Source organism: Gracilinanus agilis, chromosome 4, assembly GCF_016433145.1.
Source record: "Gracilinanus agilis isolate LMUSP501 chromosome 4, AgileGrace, whole genome shotgun sequence".
Taxonomy (NCBI): Eukaryota; Metazoa; Chordata; class Mammalia; order Didelphimorphia; family Didelphidae; genus Gracilinanus; species Gracilinanus agilis.
The window spans coordinates 271885956-271907737 of record NC_058133.1 but is presented as its reverse complement, the minus strand read 5'-3'; the positions used below and the strand labels follow the sequence as shown (position 1 = coordinate 271907737).

The window sequence follows — 21782 nt, the reverse complement described above, 5'->3', positions numbered from 1 at the left end:
TCTCTGAAACTGTGGAACTACAAATCAATTCCCAAGGGGGCTTTGGAAAGGGATGGAACCGCCTAACATCTGGAAGCCACACTGGGTACATGGATTCCAGAACCTATTAGTACTGGGATGAGGGAGATATACCCATCCATCCATCCATCCATCCCTCTGCCACTGTCCCCATAACAGCCCTTAATTTTTGATTCATATCCTTTTAAAGATTTTCATTTTCCCTCCCTTCTTCATGTAACATTTTTACAGGGAAGACAAAAATGAGAAAGCATTCCTTCCCCCTTATTTATACTTTGCTCCAACTGCTTTTCAGTAGAAATGTTCAGCGTTTTTAACCACTTTTGTTCAATAGACAGCGACTCTTTTAAAACTATCACCTTAATTCTCTGTATTGCAAGGCTCAAGATATGGAAGCTTGCATTATGATGCTCAGATCTGGTAACCTGGCTCCATTCCTGATGTTCAGGGGGCTCCAGAAATTATTTCCAGTTTGGTCCCATAGTAAGGGTACAATGTGAAAGTCTTTCTGTACAAAACCCTTGAATCAAAGTATAAGGGTTACATATTAAATGGAAAAAGCAGATAGAAAAAGGCATTATATACCAGCTGCCAAGGGGATTTAAAAAAACAAAATTGCTGTAGGAACAGAATTTCATTACTAGCTCCAATAAGTATGGAAAATAACCATGGCACCTGGGTAAAGCAATGGTTTTTGGAAATGGCCAAGGACTAACAAAACAAATCTCAGACTAAAGATAGAAAACCACTCCCTTGCTAGGTTAGGTTTTAGTATGAATCTGTTCCTCACTTGACTTCCTAATGATCTACCCCAGGTCTCTACTGAGTCATGTTACAAAACACACACACATACAAACACACACACACACACACACACACACACGCACGCACATATTATTCAAAATAACAAATCATTGCATTCTCCCTTCTATTCCTGAAGTGCTGTCAAAGGAGGACAGTTTTATAGAAAGTCTGTGATCAGCAACCTACAGTTTTGCTCTCTTGACACTTCCCTGACTGAAAATGTTCTCAGCATTTGAACACAAAAAGAATTTAAATTCCTTTGTTTTCTGTTCCAGGGATGGCAACTTCTAGGACTGGCCACCCATGAACCTTATGGGGGGAAAATATGAGAAAATTTGTAATCCAGGTGCTCTCTCTATAATCAGTTCCATTTTCAGTGGAAAGGCAGGTAAGACCACCTAAGCTGAGAAGAGAAGCATTTTAAAATGCCAGTTAAGCCTTTGATTCTTTTACTCCAGAGGTGCATTTTTTCTGGTGGCATTAAGCCTAACAGGTAGATTGAGGTTCCTGCTATAATCATGGGTTGATTGAACCTTATTCATAGGGAACAATGTTCTTTATACATCACAGGATGGAAATCTCTTCTGCCTGAAAGTCATCTCTGCATGCAACATGTTCATTCTGTTGGTCACACATAAAATCTCCAACTTCATGGATGGATGAGACCAACCAAACTCCAAGTGGGAAGAAGTGGGCTGTGGTTTCCCGGATTGTAGTCTTGCTAATGATCGAGCAGTATTTCTCCCCTGGGATGGTCCTGCTTCACCAGCCAAATTAAGTGCCACTTATGGTACTGTCAGATTGGCTTTTTGTCTCTTGTACCATCCAAATACATGAAATAGTAATGTCATCAATAGTCTCAAGTCCTGACTGAGAGGGGTGGGACAGAGTCCTTGGAATTTCAATTTGCCAGAGATCACTGCAATTATGAGATCAAACCACTCATTAAAAATTAAGTGGTTTCTGTTTTGTAGAAAAGGGCAGAACGTGATCATGAGTGTCCCACTGGAAGGCCTGCTCAATTCCTGGGATAATGGGACACAGTGGAGAGGAACCTGGATCAGCTCACTCTCTCTGCTTTTGGTTAGGATACTCGAATCATTTGTGCCATTGCTTCTTCATCTGCTTGATTTGGATCCTGTAGGAAAAAAACAACAACAAAAAACATTATTTTTTCCTCCAAAATTTTCACAATTAGTCTTCATAGAAAAAGACAGCTTTATGAAGAAACAAAACACATGATTAAAAATTTTTATCTGTCCAGTTTGCATCTAGGTTGCTCAGTGGATACAGAGCTAGGTGTCGAGTTGGGAGGAACTGGGTTCAAATTTGGCCTCAAGACACTTTCTAGCTATGTGACCCTGTTATTTAACTTGAATTGCTTAGCCCTTATTGCTCTTCTGCCTTGGAACTGGTATTCAGGATTGATTCTAAGACAGAAAGTAAAGATTAAAAAAAAAAAAAAAAAAAAGGAATGATTCTCTTGTTTGAAATGGATGGAGAAGACATGCACGGGAGTTGCTGGCTAATATGCTATTATGGGGATCTTCACTCAAGTTTATCAAGGCATATCCTTACTGAAAATATTCTCCATTCTATTATTTTTGCACATATCGTCCATTTCCTAGTCAATATCCTTACCACAATAGTGGTATTGCAATGTATGTAGTTTGATGACATTTTAGGTATAAATCCAAATGACATTTTATAAGGATTGGACCACCAATGAACTGGTGTGCCTCTCTGTTCCCAAAGCCCTTCCAACCATTGTCAATTTCCACTTCTTCATATTTTTTAATCAGATTTGTGAAGTGGAACCCAAAATTATTTTGATCTCATTTCTCTTATTACTAGGGAGTACTGTTTCATATGGCTGATGAAAGCTTATAATTCTTCTTTGGCTGCCTTTTGTTTTAGCATTTTTGTCTTACAATTCTAATTTTTTTAAAAAATAAAACCTTTACTTGGAGTCAATACTGTGTATTGGCTCCAAGGCAGAAGAATGGTAAGGGCTAGGCAGTGGGGGTCAAGTGACTTGCCCAGAGTCACATAGCTAGGAAGTGTCTGAGGCCAGATTTGAATCTAGAACCTCCCATCTCTAGGTCTGGCTCTCAATCCACTGAGCTACCCAGCTGCCCCCTAATTCTAAATTTTTAAAGGAAATTATCTATGCTTTCTACAATTTGTTCTTTGACCACACAAGATTTTCTTGTTTTTGTTTCAATTGAGTTTTTTTTTTTCTTCTTCAAGTCTTGTCATTTACAAACCTGGGCAAAAGGACCTAGATCTAATTTCATAGGAAATGAGGTTCCTATGTATACTTATCAGTCCAGTAAGGACATGATGAAAATCATGTTTTAGGAAATTTAAACTGGCAGTGGTGCTATATAGGATGGATTCAAGACAGAAAACCAACTAGAAAGCTAGAAGTTATTTAGGCCCAATCCCATATAAGAATTAAAGAGGACAGGACAAACCCTACAAACACTGTGATAAGAGAACCAAAAGGACTTAGTGACAAGTTGTATACAGGCAGTGAAGAAAGAAGGTGGTCAGATGACATCAAGGTTTCTAGCTTGGGGAAAAAGGGACAAAATAATTGAGGAAGTGAGTTTGAGGCTAAAATAATGAATGTAGTTCTAGACTGCTCAATTTGAAGTGACCAATTAACATTCTATAAGCAGTTGGAAATGTGTGCCTGGGCATCAAGGTGAGATGCCAGGAACAAGATTAAAAAAATAAAAACAAAGCTAACAATTACATAATACTTACTAAGTGCCAGGCTAAGTGCTTTATAATGTAGTGAGGATCAAAAAAGATTATAACTGTAAAGCACTTTTAGCACAGTGCTTAGCACATAGTGAGCACTTAATAATTTTTGACTATTGACTGACTACATGTTTTCACCCTCAATAAAATGCAAGTGATTTGAGGGCAAGGACAGCCTTAACTTTCTTTCTCTAGCACCTGTCACACAGCAGGTGTTTAAGAAATGCCTTTAAATTTTTTTTTAAAGCCCATACCTTCAATACTATGTATTGGTTCTAAGGCAGAAAAATGTTAAGAGCAATGGAAGTTAAGTGACATGCCCAGAGTCATATAGCTAGGAAGTGCCTGAGGCTACATTTGAACCCAGGACTGCCTATCTCCAGGCCTGGCTTCTATCCACTCAGTCACCTAGCTGCCCCCAATAACTGTAGTACTTACCTCATAGGGTCAAACAAGATAATTCATGAAAAGGGTGTTGCAAGTCCCTCCAAAATGCTAGGTTTAGGTGATATGCTTTTCTTATTATTTTTATCATTACCTGCATGTGGGGACTATCCTTTTCCTTTGGAGAGAAAAATCGACCACCTTCTCCACGCTTCCTTGCCATGGCATGACGATGCCTAGACTCATGTAAGTATTTCTGCAATGATAAGAGAGCCTTCTACTTAGCTATTTACTTAGAGAGCTCGATTATTTAAGCATAATCTGGCCCCTTAAAACAGCTTTAATTCAGCAAACATTTCATTAAGTACCTATAATGTACAACATAAATGGTATGAATACTTTTAATTCAGTGGGAAATACACTGGGAGGAAAATCTGACAAAAAGTTGAGTACTGTTAGCAAGTAAAGCTTATTTGAAAAATTCAGTTTTAACTCTGTGATCCCAAATGTCAAAACTTACTAATATCGATATAGCCTTCTTCCTGTCTTCCTTCTTACAATTTACATAAGATGGAAGATGATGCTCATATCAAATTGGTGCCTCGGTTAGTTATTAGCAATGATTAAGTATTATTATCATTGAAGACAAGGAAAAGAGATTGATGGTATGACTATTAACTTATGGCCAAAAGCAGCCCCAGTGTACTACTTCTTTTTTTAGACCCTTAACTTTTATCTTAGAATTGATATTAAATATTGGTTCCAGGACAGAAAATTGGTAAGGGGTAGGCAATTGAAGTGACTTGTCCAGGAACAAATAGCTAGGTAGTATCTGAGGTCACATTTGAACCCAGGACTTCCCATCTCCAGGCCTGACTTTCTATCTAGTGAGCTACCTAGTTGCCTCCAATATACTTCTTCTGTTTTCTTTGTAATGATATACTTACCCTTCTTTCCTTGGGGATTTTCCCTTCTGCCTCTAGTTTGGCTCGAGCTTGTCTCCTCTTAAGAATGCGGTGATACTGCTTAGCATTTACATAGAGGGGCTCCTCTTCAAGCATTTCTGCTCCAGGCAAGGGGATCCTCTGGATAGCAGGCACAGAACCTGCCCCTGGTACCATCTGAGTAAGGAAGAATCCATAACTAATTAAATAGCAGCAAAAAGGCCCTGACAAAGCAGAGTTGCTGGATCCCTGCTTACCCTCTTTTCTTCTGCAGCAAGAAACACAAAGATGGCTTTAAAATATCTCAAAACAAATCATGTCCACTGCTTGCTTCATCTACTATGAATACCTGCTGCCATCTAATGGCTATCATTGAAATTACTAATACCGGCAGTAACAGCAATCAGGTACACACACATTAATGTTGGCAGAATGTACCAATCTCATTTTACTTAATATTTACTCATTTATTCAGATTCATCACTGCTTCACACAATGTTAGCTCAAACCTACAGTAGCAAATACCAAGAATAACTATCTAGTTCTTGCTTGCCATTTCTGATGAAACTCAAACTAACCACTGACAGCCTTGTTCTACTGAGTTTTGGGTGTCTGGAATAGCTGACTGTGGTCCATAGGATCCAGTCTCTAAGTCATTTCATCATTCTTTTAACCTCCTGCTAAGTAACTATCCCAGCAAAACTGCCCTCAAAACCAATTTGATCCCTGAGGACCTTCTATTTCCAGGAACATGTTCATTTTTCACAAAGGAAGAGTCTATATATTCTTTCCACTGCAGAGAACTGCAAATTCAAGCCTTCATTTTATTACTAGTTAACCTGTTTATGTATAAAATACTAGAAGCCCAAAGACCTTATGGGATTGAACAATTCTTCCCTAATATATGAGAGCATCTCATTGTTAGTTATTCTTGTACAATGTTTACCTAAAATGTCTCTCTGATAGTTTTATGTAAATTATATTTTTGTAAATTAAGTAATTAAAATATACTATAGTTTGCTGTTTTAAAGGGGCTTCCTTAGTAAAACTCTTCAATAACTCAAAAAATCCTTTGTTAAAACGATTAATCACTCTAAATTATTTACTAACATACAGATTCTCACCTACTAATAGAATGTAAGCTCCTTGCCAGCAGGGAATGTTTTGTTTTCATCTTTGTGTCCCCAGTGCTTGGCACGGAGCCTTGCACATAGTAAGGGCTTAATAAATGCTTGGTGAATACCTGCAATGAAGGGCAGGGGGAAGGAGAAGGGCAGGATGAGTGGATGCACAGAATGGGCTCCCCACCCCCACCCCAACACACACACATTTCTCTACTAGTGAAGGATCTAACTAAGAATTTCACTTTAAAAATAAATCCTTAATTTAAAAATATTACAGATCTTCATAATTCATGTGCTTAAAAAGTCTTATATCAGTTTTTATAGGTTCTTCGTACCAAAACAAAGATCAAAGTTGTTACGTAATAGCTTTTGTAAATAAAATCAGTTCTCTAGAAGGTATAAATCGAGATCTCAAGGAATCACTGGAGTTAAAAATCTGTACCACCTGTTACAGGATCCTCATATAATCATAGAGCTGGAAAGGACCTCAGGGGTCACCCTGTCCAACCCCCTCATTTTACAGATGAGGAAAACTGAGGCCCAAGAAGATTAAATGACTTGCCCAAGGTCATACAGGTGGGATCAGATGTTGGGGACCAAATCCAGGTCCAGACTCCAGAGCTAGTACTCTTTCCATTGTAATTATTGTCATGGAATTATAAATCTAGACAGTACCTTACAGATGATATAACCTAATGTCTTCATTTTATACGAGAGGAAACGAGTACCAAAACCTGTAGAGAAGAGGCAGCAACAGGACCAATTACTCACCATGACCATTCCTCCTGAATTGACCACATTCCCAGCAACTGGTAGTGTCACAGTAACAGTCCCTTGTCCACTGCTAGTTGTATTTGTATTTGCTCCTGTCTGGACAATCTGTGCTCCTGCTAAACTGGCTGCTGGGATGGTAATCATGCCAGAAACAGGAACTGTAACTTTAAGAAAATAAAACATTTTTTAAGTGTACACATAACAAAGGGAAGTTAAGTTAGTCTTTCTTACTGAACACATACTAAAACCCAAGGTGGCTATACTGATAGAAAAGGGAAAAAATATTGGTAGGCATCTCTTCGACTTACTATCTTTTCTAGTTAAGAATTGGTTTCCTCTAAACAGAATCCAAGAGGACCAGACAGGGCCCTACCACCCACCCTATCTTCATAGCAGCTGGACGGATTTGGGGTATTCATGTGAACATTTCCCATATTTAGGGGAGTAGTACTTTTTTAAAAGGATATGCATCTGTAGAATCCCCTCTGCAAGTTGGCCTGACAATAGTGATATGTCATGTTTTCAAGCAAGATCTCAAGATCAATGAGATAATATATATAAAGTGCTTTGTAAATCTTTACACGAAGGACAAAAGTTACCTTTAATTATTAATACAATATTTATCCAAAGGTAAAGGTTGCTTCTTTTTAATAACTTAAAAAGTTGATTTCCCAATAAAAGTAGCCTTTGTAACAAATTACATGTTAAAATGATGCTAGTACTTGTCCAGAAGCCAAAGGATGTAGATTAGGGTATTAATATTAAGTATTTTTAAATTATAAAATCCTAGAGTAAAAAAGGTTCTTCGAAGTTATCTGGTTCAGTTCTCTGTCCAATGCAGGAACCCTATTTCTAAATATTCTGGCTCTGTATGAACTCATTCAGGGCTGAGAAATTTGCTGCATCTAGGTGCTAATAGAAAGTTCTTTACAGTGAACTGAAATCCACTTTTCCCTATAACTTCTACTTATTGGTCCCAATTCTGACCACTGTAGCACAAAGGATAGTAGTTCCCTCTTCCATATCTGAAGATAGCCCTTCAAATACGTGAAGATTGTATATTCTTTCCCTAAAGACTTCTTTTCTCCAGACTCAATATTCAAGTCAGTCAATACTTCCTTAGGTAACAGGACAATCAGAATTTCTATAATTCCCGGCCACTTTCTTCTAGACTATGTATCAATACCAACCACACATTCTTAAAACTAGATGTCTAGAATTGGATGAAACTGTAGATGTGGTTTCACCTGTACAGTATACAAACTTGCACCCCTCTGGAAATGACACTTTTATTTAATGCAGCCTAAATGCATTTGTTTGTATACACTTCAAACCTAATATATCTGTTGAATTGAAAGCTATATTGTACTAGACTTGTATTGAGAACAAACAGTCACAACAAAATGTGCTATGACTCCCCTCAAAAATCCCTAAGACATCATCTTTTGGTTTTTTGGACCAGAACTGTGAATTCACTAGTATAGGAAATTCCCTCTCCAATACAGCTTAGTACCTGTTCTTCAACTTATAATATTAAAGAGTTGCTTGAAGAGCCTGAAAGATTAAGTTTTTTGCCCACGGTCTTTAAAGAGCCAGTATGTGTCTCACTTCAAGATAAATTATTTATTTACTACACCACACTACCAATCTTAGATTGTACTAACTGAAATATCAAGTTCACAACAAGGGAGGTAATAGTCCTGCTCTACGCTACTTGGATCTGATTCCAACCAAAGTAGTAGATTCCCCTTGAAATAAACATTCATGCTTTTTTATTAGTTGTGAACTTGAGACTCAGTCAATATATAGCCTAAGGTCACAAGTCAGCTGCAAAACATAAATGAAAATTCAGATTCCCAGTTCCTTGAATAGATGATAGAAAGTGTCCTAGGATCAGATACTGCATTCGAGACTGCAAATGCTATACTTGTATACACTAAATCAATCCCTCTCCACCAAAACCTTCTTTCTACCAATATCCCCAAAACTTCTACTTCTAAAATTCGGATCATCTTCAACCTTTAAACTCCAATGTCTGGAAACATTTCCATGTTTGCTTTCAATTTTCAAGGTCTGAACCAGCAGGATTCCAAAAACCAAGGTTTTATAAACTTTCCCATGAAGAAAACCCCATTGCATTTAGAAAAATGACTGCCATATTTTGATAAAAGAAAACTACAGAAACTACCCAAGTCTGAGACTAAGAGAAAGATATGGAAGAATGAAAAGTACAATTTCTTGGAAACTGGATGCCCCTTCTTTAGACGTGAACCAGCTACCCAAGAAAAACACAATACAACTGAAAAAGAGTGCAACAGTGACCCAAGGGCACACATGTTGCTCATACCTTGCTGGAGAATAGTGCCATCTGCATTAACTGGTTGATAGACAATGGTCTGACCTTCTGCTGTCTGTGCCACCTGCTGACCCTGGACAGCTATCTGCTGCTGAGTCTGCAAGAAGACAACAATAAATACCACCAATAGACAACACAATGTCCTCCTAAAAATATCCTCAAAGTAAAAGAAGTTCCAAATAGGTCAATATGCATAAATATTTTATTGAAAGGGATTAGTTTTAATTTAAAAAACAACTTTTAAGAAAAAGGGGCTGCTTACTGGAGAGAAAGAATTAAACAGTCACATAAAGGCAAAGAGTAGCTTCCAGTAACAGAATACAAGTTGGAGAACTTCTGCTCCTTCTATTAGATACTTGTTTCAAGTCTCCAGATTCTTTAGTTTCAACCCCCCACCCCACCCCACTAAAAATAATGAGTTTTTAGATCTATAATTAAAATTCTGCATCTTTTGGAAGTTTTTGCAGATACTAACTTCCCATGTCTGTGGTGTATGTGTAATGTTTTCGTACAGCCTATAAATACTTTCAAATTAAGCATTAAGCAAGATTACCTGGGTCTGGCCAGCAGTGACAGCTGTCTGGGGCTGTTGAATGATGATTTGCTGGGTCTGGCCTTGCTGACCCTGCACCTGCACAGCCTGACCCCCTTGAATCTGAATCTGTCCTGGTTGTACCAACTGGATCTATAAAAAAAGTTAAAAAGGGAAAAAAAGTTTATCTCAAAGCTTTCCTCATTTGGTTTTTTAATTTTATCTTCTCTCAATTCCTTAGAAAAGTACTATATGTTAAGAGGCACTATTACCTTTGACCTCCTCATCAACTAGATAGCTCCTGAAGTGGGATGAATTTCATAAGACCCCAGAGTTAGAGCTAGAAGGAACATACCAAAAGCTCCAACCATAATTGGCCAAGGAAATGCTAGAACAAATTACTGAGATAAACTATAAGATCTCTTCTAGAGCACTTAGGCCATGGGAAGTAATTTTCTTAAAACAAGAAAAAAAACACTAAAAACTTAAATTGACATTTAAAAAAATTTGGATTACAAATTACCTTCCTCCCTCCAGTCCCTCTCCCACCCAATGAGAAGGAAAGAAATGATACCTATTATACGCATGAAATAATGCTAAATATATTTCTGTATTACTCATAGAGGGTAGGGGTGAGGAGGAAGGCAAGAAAAAAATAAAGTGAGAAAAATTTGCTTCAATTTGTATTCAGAGTTCATCAGTTTTCTCTCTCAAGGTAGACAGTATTTTTCATTCAGTCCTTTGGAAATGTCATGGATTGTTACTTTGATCAAAGTAGCTAATAAGTTTATCACAGTTGATCATCATTAAAATGTTGCCATTACTGTGTACAATGTTTTCCTAGTTCTGCACGCTTCTCTCTGCATCAGTTCGTAGAGGTCTTCCCAGGTTTTTCTGAAACCATTCCCCTCATCACTTCTTAAGCACAATAGTATTCTATCATAATCCTTCTATCACAAATCACGTGTTTAGCCATTCTTCAATTGATGGGCATTCCTTCAATTTCCAATTCTTTGCCACCACACACAAAAAGCTGATATAAATATTTTTGTACGTGTTTTTTGTACAGGTTCTTTTTCTTGTGTCTCTTTGGGATACAAAGCTAGTAGTGGTGTTGCAGGCCCTTTGAGCATAGTTCTAAATTGGAAACTAAAACACTAATGAGAAAATGGAGAGGGTAATAGAAACCTGGGATACTATTTCAAATATTGATACATTTATTTTGACTACAAGGCACAAAATAACTAAGAAACATTGTGGCGAGGAGATGTTACAGAATTGAGTTTTGAGACAATAAGTTTCTTCTAGATCCTTGGTTACTTTGCATAGTTTTTATGGCAATCATTTTCCTTTCTCTTAAGAGTTTCTTTCCTCTTTTACTAGGAAAACAGTTGCTTCATATTTGATCCAACTCAGCTATTTTCTGGCTGTCTATTCTCTGCTAATGAACCCTCCAGACCACTGAAAGCTAAAGATCATGCCCTGTGGTCTTAAGTCATTCAGCAGCCAAAGCTAAAACAAACTTAAGATAACTCACTATATTTAACTAGTCACAAGTTGGACAAGACCAAAGCATCTATATTTTACAACCTTTCCAGTCAATCAACTCAGTCATCTGCTCTTCTGGTATAACCCCCTCTCCCTCTTTCCCCCAAGCCACATACTCCTCCACACTCTTCCCTACTCATTTCCTGTTCTGTGAATGGAAATCAAATCTGTGTATCAATGTATTGCCATTGCTTCTGGAAAGGTTGTGTACAGATTTTTCTATGGTTTTACTAGTATCCCCGTGATTCCCTAGACCAAAATACCTCTCCCCTTTATGTGTTCTCTACCTCATTAGACTATAAAACTATTTAGGGTAGACTGTCTCACTTTTTTATTTTGTATCCTCAGTACATTGTTTGGACCAGTAAAAACTTAACCAAGGGACTGCTGGGTAGCAAAGTGGATAAAAACGCCAGGCCTAGAGTTAAGAACTCATCTCAGACACTTCCTAGCCATGTGAGCCAATCACTTTAACCCATTTGCCTCAATTTCCTCTACTGTAAAATGAGTTGCAAAAGAAATGGAAAACCTCTCCAATATCTTTGTCCAAAAAACTCCAAATGGAGCCATAAAGAATTGGATACAACTGAAAAGGACTGAACAACAAAATATTTAACCCATTTAATATATTCCTTTAATTTATTTCAGCGGTGCTACTTAAAATTTACACTAATGCTTTCTGCTAAAGGCCCACCTTACTCCTATGTTTCTAAAATTCTACTCCTTATTCTACATATCCAACATTGGAACGATTCTATTTCAGTTTCTAAGAAAGAAAACCAGATGGATACATGAAAAGAGGAAATAATTAAATTTATTTACTGTAATTGATATTGTTACTAAGTTCATAACCTCAAAATTATTACTGATTCTTTTCCTCTCCCCCAGATCCAATCAGTTGTTAAAGTACCATCAATTCAGCTCCCAAAACATCATTCATATCAGTTCTCCATTTCGTTCACAGACTAATCCAGGCCTTCACCATCTCTACCCAAACTACTGAACGGATTACCAATTGCTCTCCCTCCTTCCAAGCTCTCTTTTCTTCAGTTTACTGTTTAAAAAAGGTAACCAAACCATTTTCCTCTGGTACAGATATGACTAGGTCACTCCTCTACTCAGAAATCTTCAGTGGCTCCACAATGCCTTTAATAGAAAATATTGACTCTTTTATCTGGCATTTAATATTTTTTTATAGTATGGCTTCCTACCTTTCTAGTTCCTTACACAAACTCTACATTCTAGCAGAATTGGAACACAAGACATTCTAATTTGACATGTGCTCTCTTCAATATGTTTTTAAACAAGCCATTACTCATGCCTAGAATGGAATCCCTCTTCAACTCAATCTCTCAGAAACCTTGTCTTTTTTAAAGGCACAATTCAGGTACCATCTCTTCTATGTCTAACTGCCATCTCTTCTATGTCTAACTGCCAACACCATCCAGTTATTAGTGTTCTAATTCCCTCTTCAATTCTTCTTTTTTGTACATATTGTTCTCCTCAATAAAATGTAAACTTTTTGAGGGTAGGAACTGCTTTGTCTTTTAATCTTCAGTAGATTAGGCTAGCACATAATAGGTACTTCATAAAAGTTTGGTGAATGAATCCACAAATGGTTTGTAGCAATATGTATACAATACATTTGAAGAGCAAGTTAAAATAATACTTATTAAATGTCAAGGGCATTCTACTAGATATTAAGGAAAGATACAAAAATAGATAGTGTAATTAAAAATTACAACATCAATTTTCAACCTAATGCACTGCCCATACAATTGCATGAAGATGCATACCTGCTGTAACCCTTGTGTTCCAGACACAGGTACTTGCATGATAGTCTGACCTTGGCCACCAGGAACAGCCTGAACCATAATGGGCTGGCCAGCTGAGGTGATTAGTTGACCTCCACTCACTTGTACCATCAAAGGCTGGCCCTGGACCTGGAGATCAACAGAATAAGAACAATGAAATAAAGCTACAAAGAGAAAGAATTTAACTATAAGGCAGTCACTGAAACCATCTACTAGATTTTTTTGACACTTGGAACAAAAATTAGCTAGGAATTGGGGCGGAAGAAAAATCAATGTATGAGGACTTTTCATCAGCGATTTTCAAAGTGTAAGATATTTATGACTAAATGTTAAGGTAGCTTAAAGTTAAAATGGAATACAAGTACAATCCTTGGAAGTTTCAACAGATTTACTAAAAAATGATTTTTATCAACATGCATGAAATAAGTCCTTGGTAGCTAATAAGAAAAATTGGTTGCTTGCCACTAGACCAGTTTCTAGGAATAGTATTTATCAAAGGGGACAGTGAGGATTCTAAATAATGTAGAGATTCAGAAGTAGAAAAAAAAAAAAACAAAGAGCCTATATGGAAAGCAACTCCATTTGGGGGTCTTTAGAAGCAAGTTTCTCTCTCCATTGCCTTTCAAATTTGAGTAGTTAAAAGTTAATCACCTTAAGATTTCTGAATAATTTTCACTAGTGTTCACTGCCTTAAATTATAGATTGATCTTAAATTAATAATACTCTATGTGCTGTTCCAACCAATTCAAGTTGTTTAGATCCCTGGAAAAGCCCCTTATATAACAAACATTGATTTAAATTTCAGTAGTATGAGGAATGTGGAAATTATACAGAGGTAGCTGATGTGAACAGAATTCGTATTTTTTCAAATTTCTAAGAGGAACCAATTATAAGTCTATACAACTGGAAACTACAATTAATAATATCTTGATTTTTAAAATGAAATATTCTTTTCTCAGAACTCCTTCTGGAAGCCACAGTGCAAAACTTTTCAATGAAATAGGAAAAACTAGACAAGGGCCACAAGGGTAGTTTGAACCTTCTTGCTCTCACATTCTATCATGATTCCAGAATGGTAATTTTTCCAAACCAAGAAAGGAAACTTTCACAAAATAAAAGAATTTTATATCTTAAGCCACTAAAATTATTCTCTGGTAAAGAAATTAGTAGCTGGCCATAAATATGCTAAGAATGGGTCAATTTTTAATTTTAGAGACTATGAAGTTAGAGATGATTTTTTCTGTTATATAAACAGATAAGAGTAAAGGAACATTATGAAGAAATTTAAATCTTAGACTTTTTTATTCTGTCACTAGGAAGAATTCCTTATTTATTGTCTATGAATATTATCAGATTCTCTTCTGTTTCTCCTTCCTCCTCACTCCAAAGTGGATTCCCTTTGAGACATACTACATGTAATATGCAATACAAGGAGAGGTTTTCAGAATATTTATTGCATGAATACCTAAAAGAAAAACTTACAATTCTCTAAAATAATGAGATCCCTAGAGAAAAAGGGCTGTTACATATATCCATCAAGAGCTTCCTTTTCTTTAAAAGTCTGAAAATACTTAAGATACTTTAGAATATACCCATTTAGCTGGCCATCTACCACCTCTCAATCCTTTCTCAAGATCACCACTTATGAATTAAATACTGAACTATAAGAAGTCTTTTTGACATGTGAACAGTTAAAAAGTACATGCATAAGATGAGCAGCCATGGTTAAGTAGCATGTTAAGTTTTCATTCAACAGGCAATTAATGACAATCCATAATACTTACAGACAGTTCTGGCTTTGTGCAAATTCGCATTACGCAAATTTGATTTTAAGGAATTCTGAAAGAAATCCACATTCCAAAAAACTCCCCACCTATGTTAACTTTTTGTACAGAACTGTGCTCTTCTCTCTCCACTCCAGGACTCTCAGCTTAGTGCTGGACTCTTACCCCCCATCCCCACCAATGAAACAAAGCAAAACAAAGCAAAACAAACAAAAGCCTCTAAGTGAAGAATGGACATATGAGAAATCTCTGTAGTCTTGGCTTGAGACCTCCACAAAGAGGAGACTTTCTCTCCCCTTCTTTCCCCCAATACCTGCCTATCTTCTCCTATCTTTGTGTGGCCCCCACATGTTTTTCCTCCTAGTTCCCACATGACTGGCCCCAGGCCCCATGTGTTCCTGCTTTCAATCCTCTGTCCTGGCCCTCACCTCACATGTTCTTGAACAGGGCAAATGCTGGGTCCCTTCCTCCCTCCCTCCCTTCCCCACTTCTGCCAACAAATTGGCATTACGTAAAAATTGCTTTACATAGAGGTCTGTGAAATGGTCTACTTACGTAAAGCAAGAACTGTCTGCATTTACATATTAAAACTAAGACAAAGCAAGCAGAAAAGATGAATAAGCCACTGAACTCTGGGGACAAGTACCAAAGGGTGGCAAATACAAGATCAACTTCTTCCAGGCTGTCACAATCAGAAATGGTTATACGTAATTCATAATCTCACAACTATTCTTTTCTGACAAACTAGCATGAAAAGGAAAGCTACTACCAGTTAAGTGAAGAGCCATGCAGTGTACAGCACTAAGCAATAAAGATCTGAGCCCTGTATTCAAGCTTTGGCTTTGAAGAATTTCCAATCTATATGGAACAAATGAAATGGGCCACAAAAATCAGGGTTTGAAATAACTTACCTTCTGGTTCGATTGTTCAAATAGGTAAATTAAGGAGATAAAATTTGAGGTTCATAAGACTATTACACTATTCATTCCCAAAGTTTTATATTTATCACTGGTCAAATTCCAAGCCCTTAGACTTTTAAGATACCTAATTAAGAGTTTCAATTTTCCTACCAAAAGGCAAGGCCTGTCTTTACCAAGTTTTTAGCACACTTTAAGGAATTCTGGTTGGTTGATTAAGTTGCCCTTGAGTACCTTCTACTAAAACTCACAAATGGGACCTACATTAGATTTGTTCCTAAAAGAGAGGGAACTTCTTCCCCTAAACCCAACTTTCATCTCTTACCAGGAAAAGGAGAAAAGATGATAGTTTACACATATAAATTTGATGAGCTTATTTGTATTTCACCAACATATACTTATGGAGTATTCCAATAGTTTCTGGAATAGGAAAAGCTGCTTAATTTAACCAGATAAAGATCACCAGAGAACTATTCAACAGTTTTCTACTGGTAAAGTGATGTATCCTATGTACATATGTGTCAGTGATAATACTTTAATCACCTTAGCTCTTCTGTTGCATACTTTGGACATCTAATAATTTACTTCCTTCTATGGGAATGCATTAGTACTGTCAGCCTACTGTGAATAAACTAGTAAATTAATCTAATGGCTTTCACTTAGTTTTTAGTGGTTATTCCTGGCAAAAAAAATTTTTTAAAGCTCTTAATCAAAATAATACATACTATTAAGCTTGCTATTTCCTAGCCATTTAGTTCATTAATAAAAAATAATGGCTAATCCAAGTCTTGTTAATTCAATTTTCTCTTGTTTCCTTTTATCTCAAATTATTGACATTCAGTACATGAGTAAAGATCAAACTCCTAATTAAACTTCTAAGTTGATTTAAAATTCGTACTGCTGAGAATTGCTTCGAGTTACTCATTCAATCACTCACTTTCTATTAATTCCAAAAATAGAGTATGTATGGTTTCAGAACTGGATGACAACAGTTCCCTGCATGCTTTCCAGGAAACATTAAGAAACGCAGCAGGAATTTTTATAGGTCTCAAATGAAAACTGGCAGTACCAAATAGAGGAATCACATGCCACTTACTTTACAATTCCCATTTCAAACCCTGATAAAACAGCATCAGACATGAAGTGGAGAGGAATTTCATGCAGTGCTCATATAGATACAATTAGAGAGATCACCACTACCTGGAGTGTCTGGACTTGCTGGCCTGAGGCGGATGCCACCTGGGCCTCTGTCTGCAACTGGACAGCAGTGACACCACCCTGCTGCTGGGAATAGGAACAGGAATAGCTTGAAACTTGTCGACAAGGAAACGCACAGCTCAAGACAAGAGATCACCTTACCTCCTGGAGGGACAGAGAGAGTCTCTCCTCAAAAGCCCCTCTTCCTGGACTCTCAGACTGAAAGAACAGACCTACTTTGCTATTGTTACCAAGTGTATTAATGATAGGGAGATATGCATCTGTCCACCTACTGAGACTCAAAACTACTCTTTAATATGCCATGGTGAAAGTATTTTTCGTCATGTTTAAAACCAAATTGCAAGGTAGCCTTTAGAAACAGGCAATTTTGATCTGTTTGCTTATGGAAGCATTAAAGGGCTCCTTTGTATTACAACACTCTTTTTGTTTTTCAACTGCATTCAGATAACAAAATTATTTTTTTAATGGAATTGCAGATATGTTTTCAAAATGAAAACGTACATTTGAAGAATTTCATAGTTTGAACACAACTGGTTCAAGTCAATAAAGATATAATGAGTGCCTACAACAGGTAAAACACTTTTTTGGACTGAAAAGCATAACCCAAGACTAGACTTTCGCTTCTGAGGACCTTACAAAAATCTACGATGCAATGAGGATAAATTAAAAACTAAATATCTTTACAAATTCATGACTTTTAGAACCTCAGGCTAAAACTACTTCTATTCAAATCAACTACCTTAGAGGCAATAAAGTAGTAAATGAATCTAATGGCTTTCACTTAATTTTTAATGGTTACTCCTGACAAAACTTTTAAAAAATCTATTAGCATACTATCTAGATGATGAAGCTTTTTGTGAGTCCTTCCTTTGGAAGGTGTAATCTCAGGGAAATAAAATCTTTTTGATTGAAATTGACTTCATCCATTGGCTACCAATCAGAAACAACTTTCTATTATGCTCTTTGGACACCCCAGTCTTCAAAATACCATATGTGAGAGTTTGGAAAAGATGCCAAACTCAACAAAAAGCAAACTCTTTTGTCATTTATATCTGAATTAATCAACAATTCTATCTAAAGTTAGACTGAAGTACAATGAGTAAAGTCTCGCTCCCTTACCCCCATATAGAGGCTAATCCTAAAATAAACGTAAGCTAAAAAAAAAAATTAGAAAATGTCAACTGCATACATCTCACAACAATGCCTTGCCCTGGATTTGGGATTAATTTAAAAACCAGCAGCTCCTAATCTCTTTCCAATGCATCTGTCCAAATATTATACTACTGCCGAATTAGAAATTAACTTTCCAAAATAATCATCTTGTGGACCAGTTCAAAGTAGATCTATTTGAATCTGAGTGTTTTGTTTTCATCTACTGTACAAAGCCAAAGTATTCATATACCAATTCCATAAGGAAAAGAAACAGAACAGAAACAGTTCAATAAATTCACTTGAAGACAAATCCAATAATTCTAAACTTCCACAAGAAAGCAGCCTGATATTTTGAACTTTAATAATTTGTCAGGATGCCTAGGTTAATTAATAAGGAGGATAGACTGTTCAGATAACATGGAGAAACAATTCCAGTGGGTTGTGGATAGAATACAAGTTGCAAAGAAAACTGAATACATAGACAGTATGATACTGAGTCCAAATATAAGGAAATACTATCAGGTAAATCTCTGGACCTTTGCATTTCACCAGACCAGAACATGATAATTTTCAATGGTCTTGCAGCAGTCATTCTTGATATTATTATCAGTTCTGTTACTATGGTACTCAAATTTGAGTCATTCTCATACCTGTTGCTGAATCTGTCCAGCCTGCACAACTATCTGTTCTGTAGAACTATTGCTGTTTGCTGTATACTGCTCCATGTCTCATCTAGGTTGCAATTCAGTATGTGACAAACTCCTGCTGGATGTCCTGGGAGATGGCTAAGAGGGTGCTCCTGTTAGAAAGATTAAGAAAGAAATGTTACTAGATGATTATAATCTCTCTCTATATATATATACACACACATATACTGATAGCTGTTAATGAATGATTAATCGATATCATTAAGCACTAAAATTACAAGACCAAATTAGTATAAGTTGGATTGTAATTATAATATGCCTATACTGCACTTCTACAACACATTTTTTAAATAATGTAAAGGCAGGAGGAATATTTGTAAGGCTTGTCTTCATTCAAAGTGTTTCAGTACATATGCACTATTTTAATCAAGTAGGTAGATTATATATAGGCCCAAGATCAAATTCACTATTATTAAAATAATCATTAAATGTTTTTAAGTAAGAAGAAACTACCTAATCAGACTCTAAAGCTTGCATGTGGTCCCAACGAATGTAAGGAAATGCATTTAACTAGTGAATTACCTTAGATTTCTTTTAAATTCCCAAACTCCTCCCCAGTTACATTCCCTTCCCACGCCACACTCCCATGATTTCACAATTCCAGAAATTTTGCCTCTCTACTTCCCTGAGAATCAAATATATGCTGGTTGATGTAGAAAAATAAACTGGAATACAAGGCAAAGAGTTGCAAGGCAACTTTTCCCAACCCAAGGTAATAGTCTCTTGCCCTTTTTGCTAAAAGCACATATATGAAATAATTGCAGCTCACATCAAGACACACATGTATACACACAAGCATCTTATGTAATCATTAAACCCTAAGAAGTATATTCTATGGCTCCCATCTTATAGATGAAGAAACAGGGTGATAACAGCCAGCAGGCTCAGGAGATTCATATATAGGGGAACCCACATTCCTAGTCCAGGCATGCTCTATTCATTTCTCCAGAATGCCTCGGAATATTTCAATTGCATGTGATCCTACTGTTCAGTAAAGTAAAATTCAACTACACCATTCTTACCTTCAGTTGGCCAAACTGCAACTGTATTTAACACAGTTTTGCCTCAGAAGTATTTTACCTCACTGAGAGCTGTCAACTTTGACAAGCCTTTTTTGATATTATCTTCCAATGATTAATGTAAAATTCAAGTTTTACATCTACAAGAGAAAATAAAGTTTATGTAAAAAGTCATTTTCCTAAGGCATCCCTGGGAAATTGAAAAACCCAAAATTCAGAGATCTTCCACTGAACACAATGTGTATTTTCAGGCACAATTCTCCAAATGACACTTTTAAGTCCCCCAAATATTAGCACATACTAGCATAGATATAACACATGTGCTCTCTCTAGCAGAGCAGAGTGAACACATTCCCTTTTGACTTATATTGTATTTTCAGAGTGCAGCTTCTAATCTTGTGAAGGGAATTTAAAGAAGATGAGACACTTCTTCAAATACATAAAAAAACACACTCCAAAGGTAAATGTTACTTTTAATTTTCTAGGTCATGGAACTCTATCCATTAATGTGAACAACTGAGTTGGTTATTACTTTTGTCAAAGAAAACTGAATTCTAAGAAATAAGGAAAAGGTTCTTGAGGGTTTATTATTTAATAGACAGGACCAAAAAGTAAATTTGGGCCAAAAAATTTCCCCTTATGTTCAAAAGAAATCAATCCTAGTAATAATGAACAGAACCTCTCAGAAAGTTGAGTAGTTTTTCTAAGATATAGGTTTGACTATGCCAATCCTTGTTTCATGTAATAAACTCTAGTGGATCCCTATTACCTCTAGGATCAAGTAAAAACCCCTGTTTGGCTTTTAAAGCTGACTTTAAATCAGACTTTTAACCTGGCTACTTTTGCTTTTCTAGTCTTTTCATTTTATTCCCTACTAAGTAATCTTCTATCTAGTAACACTGGCCTCCTTGTTATTCCAATAATATGACACTTCATCTCCCCACTCTTATCTCTATATCTTGAATTCTCACCTTTCTCATCTCTGCTTCCAGGCTTTTTTTCAAGTTTCAGCTAAAATTCCACTTTCAGTAAGATGCCTTTCCCAATGTTAGTTAATGCCAGTTCCTACTCAAGATTATTTCCAATCTACCATGTATATATTTTATGTGTATGTAATTGTTTGCATACTTTTCCCATTAAATTTTAAGTTCCTTGAAGGGGCTTTTCTGTCTTCCTTTGCATTCCCAATACAGTGCAATGCTTGTTAACTTATAACCTTGTCAAGGATAGGTTTTTTGATCTTTTTCATCTGGAACAAAATTCTGTACATCTCTACTGGAAAAGTCACCACTTTGAAAACTTCACTGCAGCTAGAATAACAGGATTTAGTTGAATCAAACCTCTCATTTTTAAAAGAATAAGTTTGGTCCCAACATGAAGATAAACACAGAAAAATGATTTCTGAAACAAACTGAAAATGTAAAACATTTTACAAGTAGGCACCTAACTACATACAATGGGAGAAAAACAAATCAAGAGGAGTCTGAGTTTCTGGCTGCCACAAATCAGTAAGATGGTGGCAGGAGAAAATTAACTCCATGTTTTCAGGGCATGAGAAAGTATCCAAGATTAAAAGAAGTCTATGCAGTCAGTCTTCCAAGAGAGAACAGATTCGTATAGGAAGCTTCCAGGAGCCAAATGGACTTGAAGCCTGGAAACAAGAGGCAGCTTGGTTTGGCACCAAGTCTGAAAGGGGGCTGCTGTTCTGCCCCAGCAACAAGAAAGAAAGAGACAGAGAGAGGGAGAGACGAAGAGAGATGAGAGACAGGAGAGAGAGAGGAGAGAGAGGGGGAGAGGGGGAGAGAGAGAAAGGAAATGACGAGCCAAAAGGGGGTGGTAACGGTAACGGGACAGGAGACACAGGGAATGTTGGCTGGAAGGAGGGGCATGGTCAGGCCAGGGGAGTGGGGGGTGGGAG

At 36.7% G+C, this 21782-nt stretch overlaps 1 protein-coding gene across 1 annotated transcript; it reads right to left on the bottom strand.

Moving 5' to 3' along the window:
- Positions 1 to 910: 910 nt before the first annotated feature.
- On the bottom strand, positions 911 to 19909 carry NFYA (nuclear transcription factor Y subunit alpha). The gene is made up of 10 exons (XM_044673365.1): positions 19868 to 19909; positions 18789 to 18937; positions 16966 to 17052; positions 13050 to 13196; positions 9727 to 9858; positions 9165 to 9270; positions 6815 to 6981; positions 4923 to 5096; positions 4130 to 4231; positions 911 to 1960 (listed from the first exon to the last, which is right to left on the bottom strand). The coding sequence occupies exons 2-10, from the start codon at positions 18861 to 18863 to the stop codon at positions 1907 to 1909; spliced, it is 1044 nt and encodes a 347-aa protein (XP_044529300.1). The 5' UTR covers positions 18864 to 18937; positions 19868 to 19909; the 3' UTR covers positions 911 to 1906.
- Between the last annotated feature and the right edge of the window lie 1873 nt (positions 19910 to 21782).

Bases quoted from the DNA above. Each gene is read 5' to 3' on its own strand.
- NFYA (XM_044673365.1), bottom strand. From the start codon at position 18,863: ATGGAGCAGTATACAGCAAACAGCAATAGTTCTACAGAACAGATAGTT. The intron at 17,053-18,788 runs GTATGAGAATGA...TCCTATTCCCAG, and splicing joins CTGGACAGATTCAGCAACAG to CAGCAGGGTGGTGTCACTGC. The intron at 1,961-4,129 runs GTAATGATAAAA...TTTTTCCTACAG, and splicing joins AGGATAGTCCCCACATGCAG to GATCCAAATCAAGCAGATGA.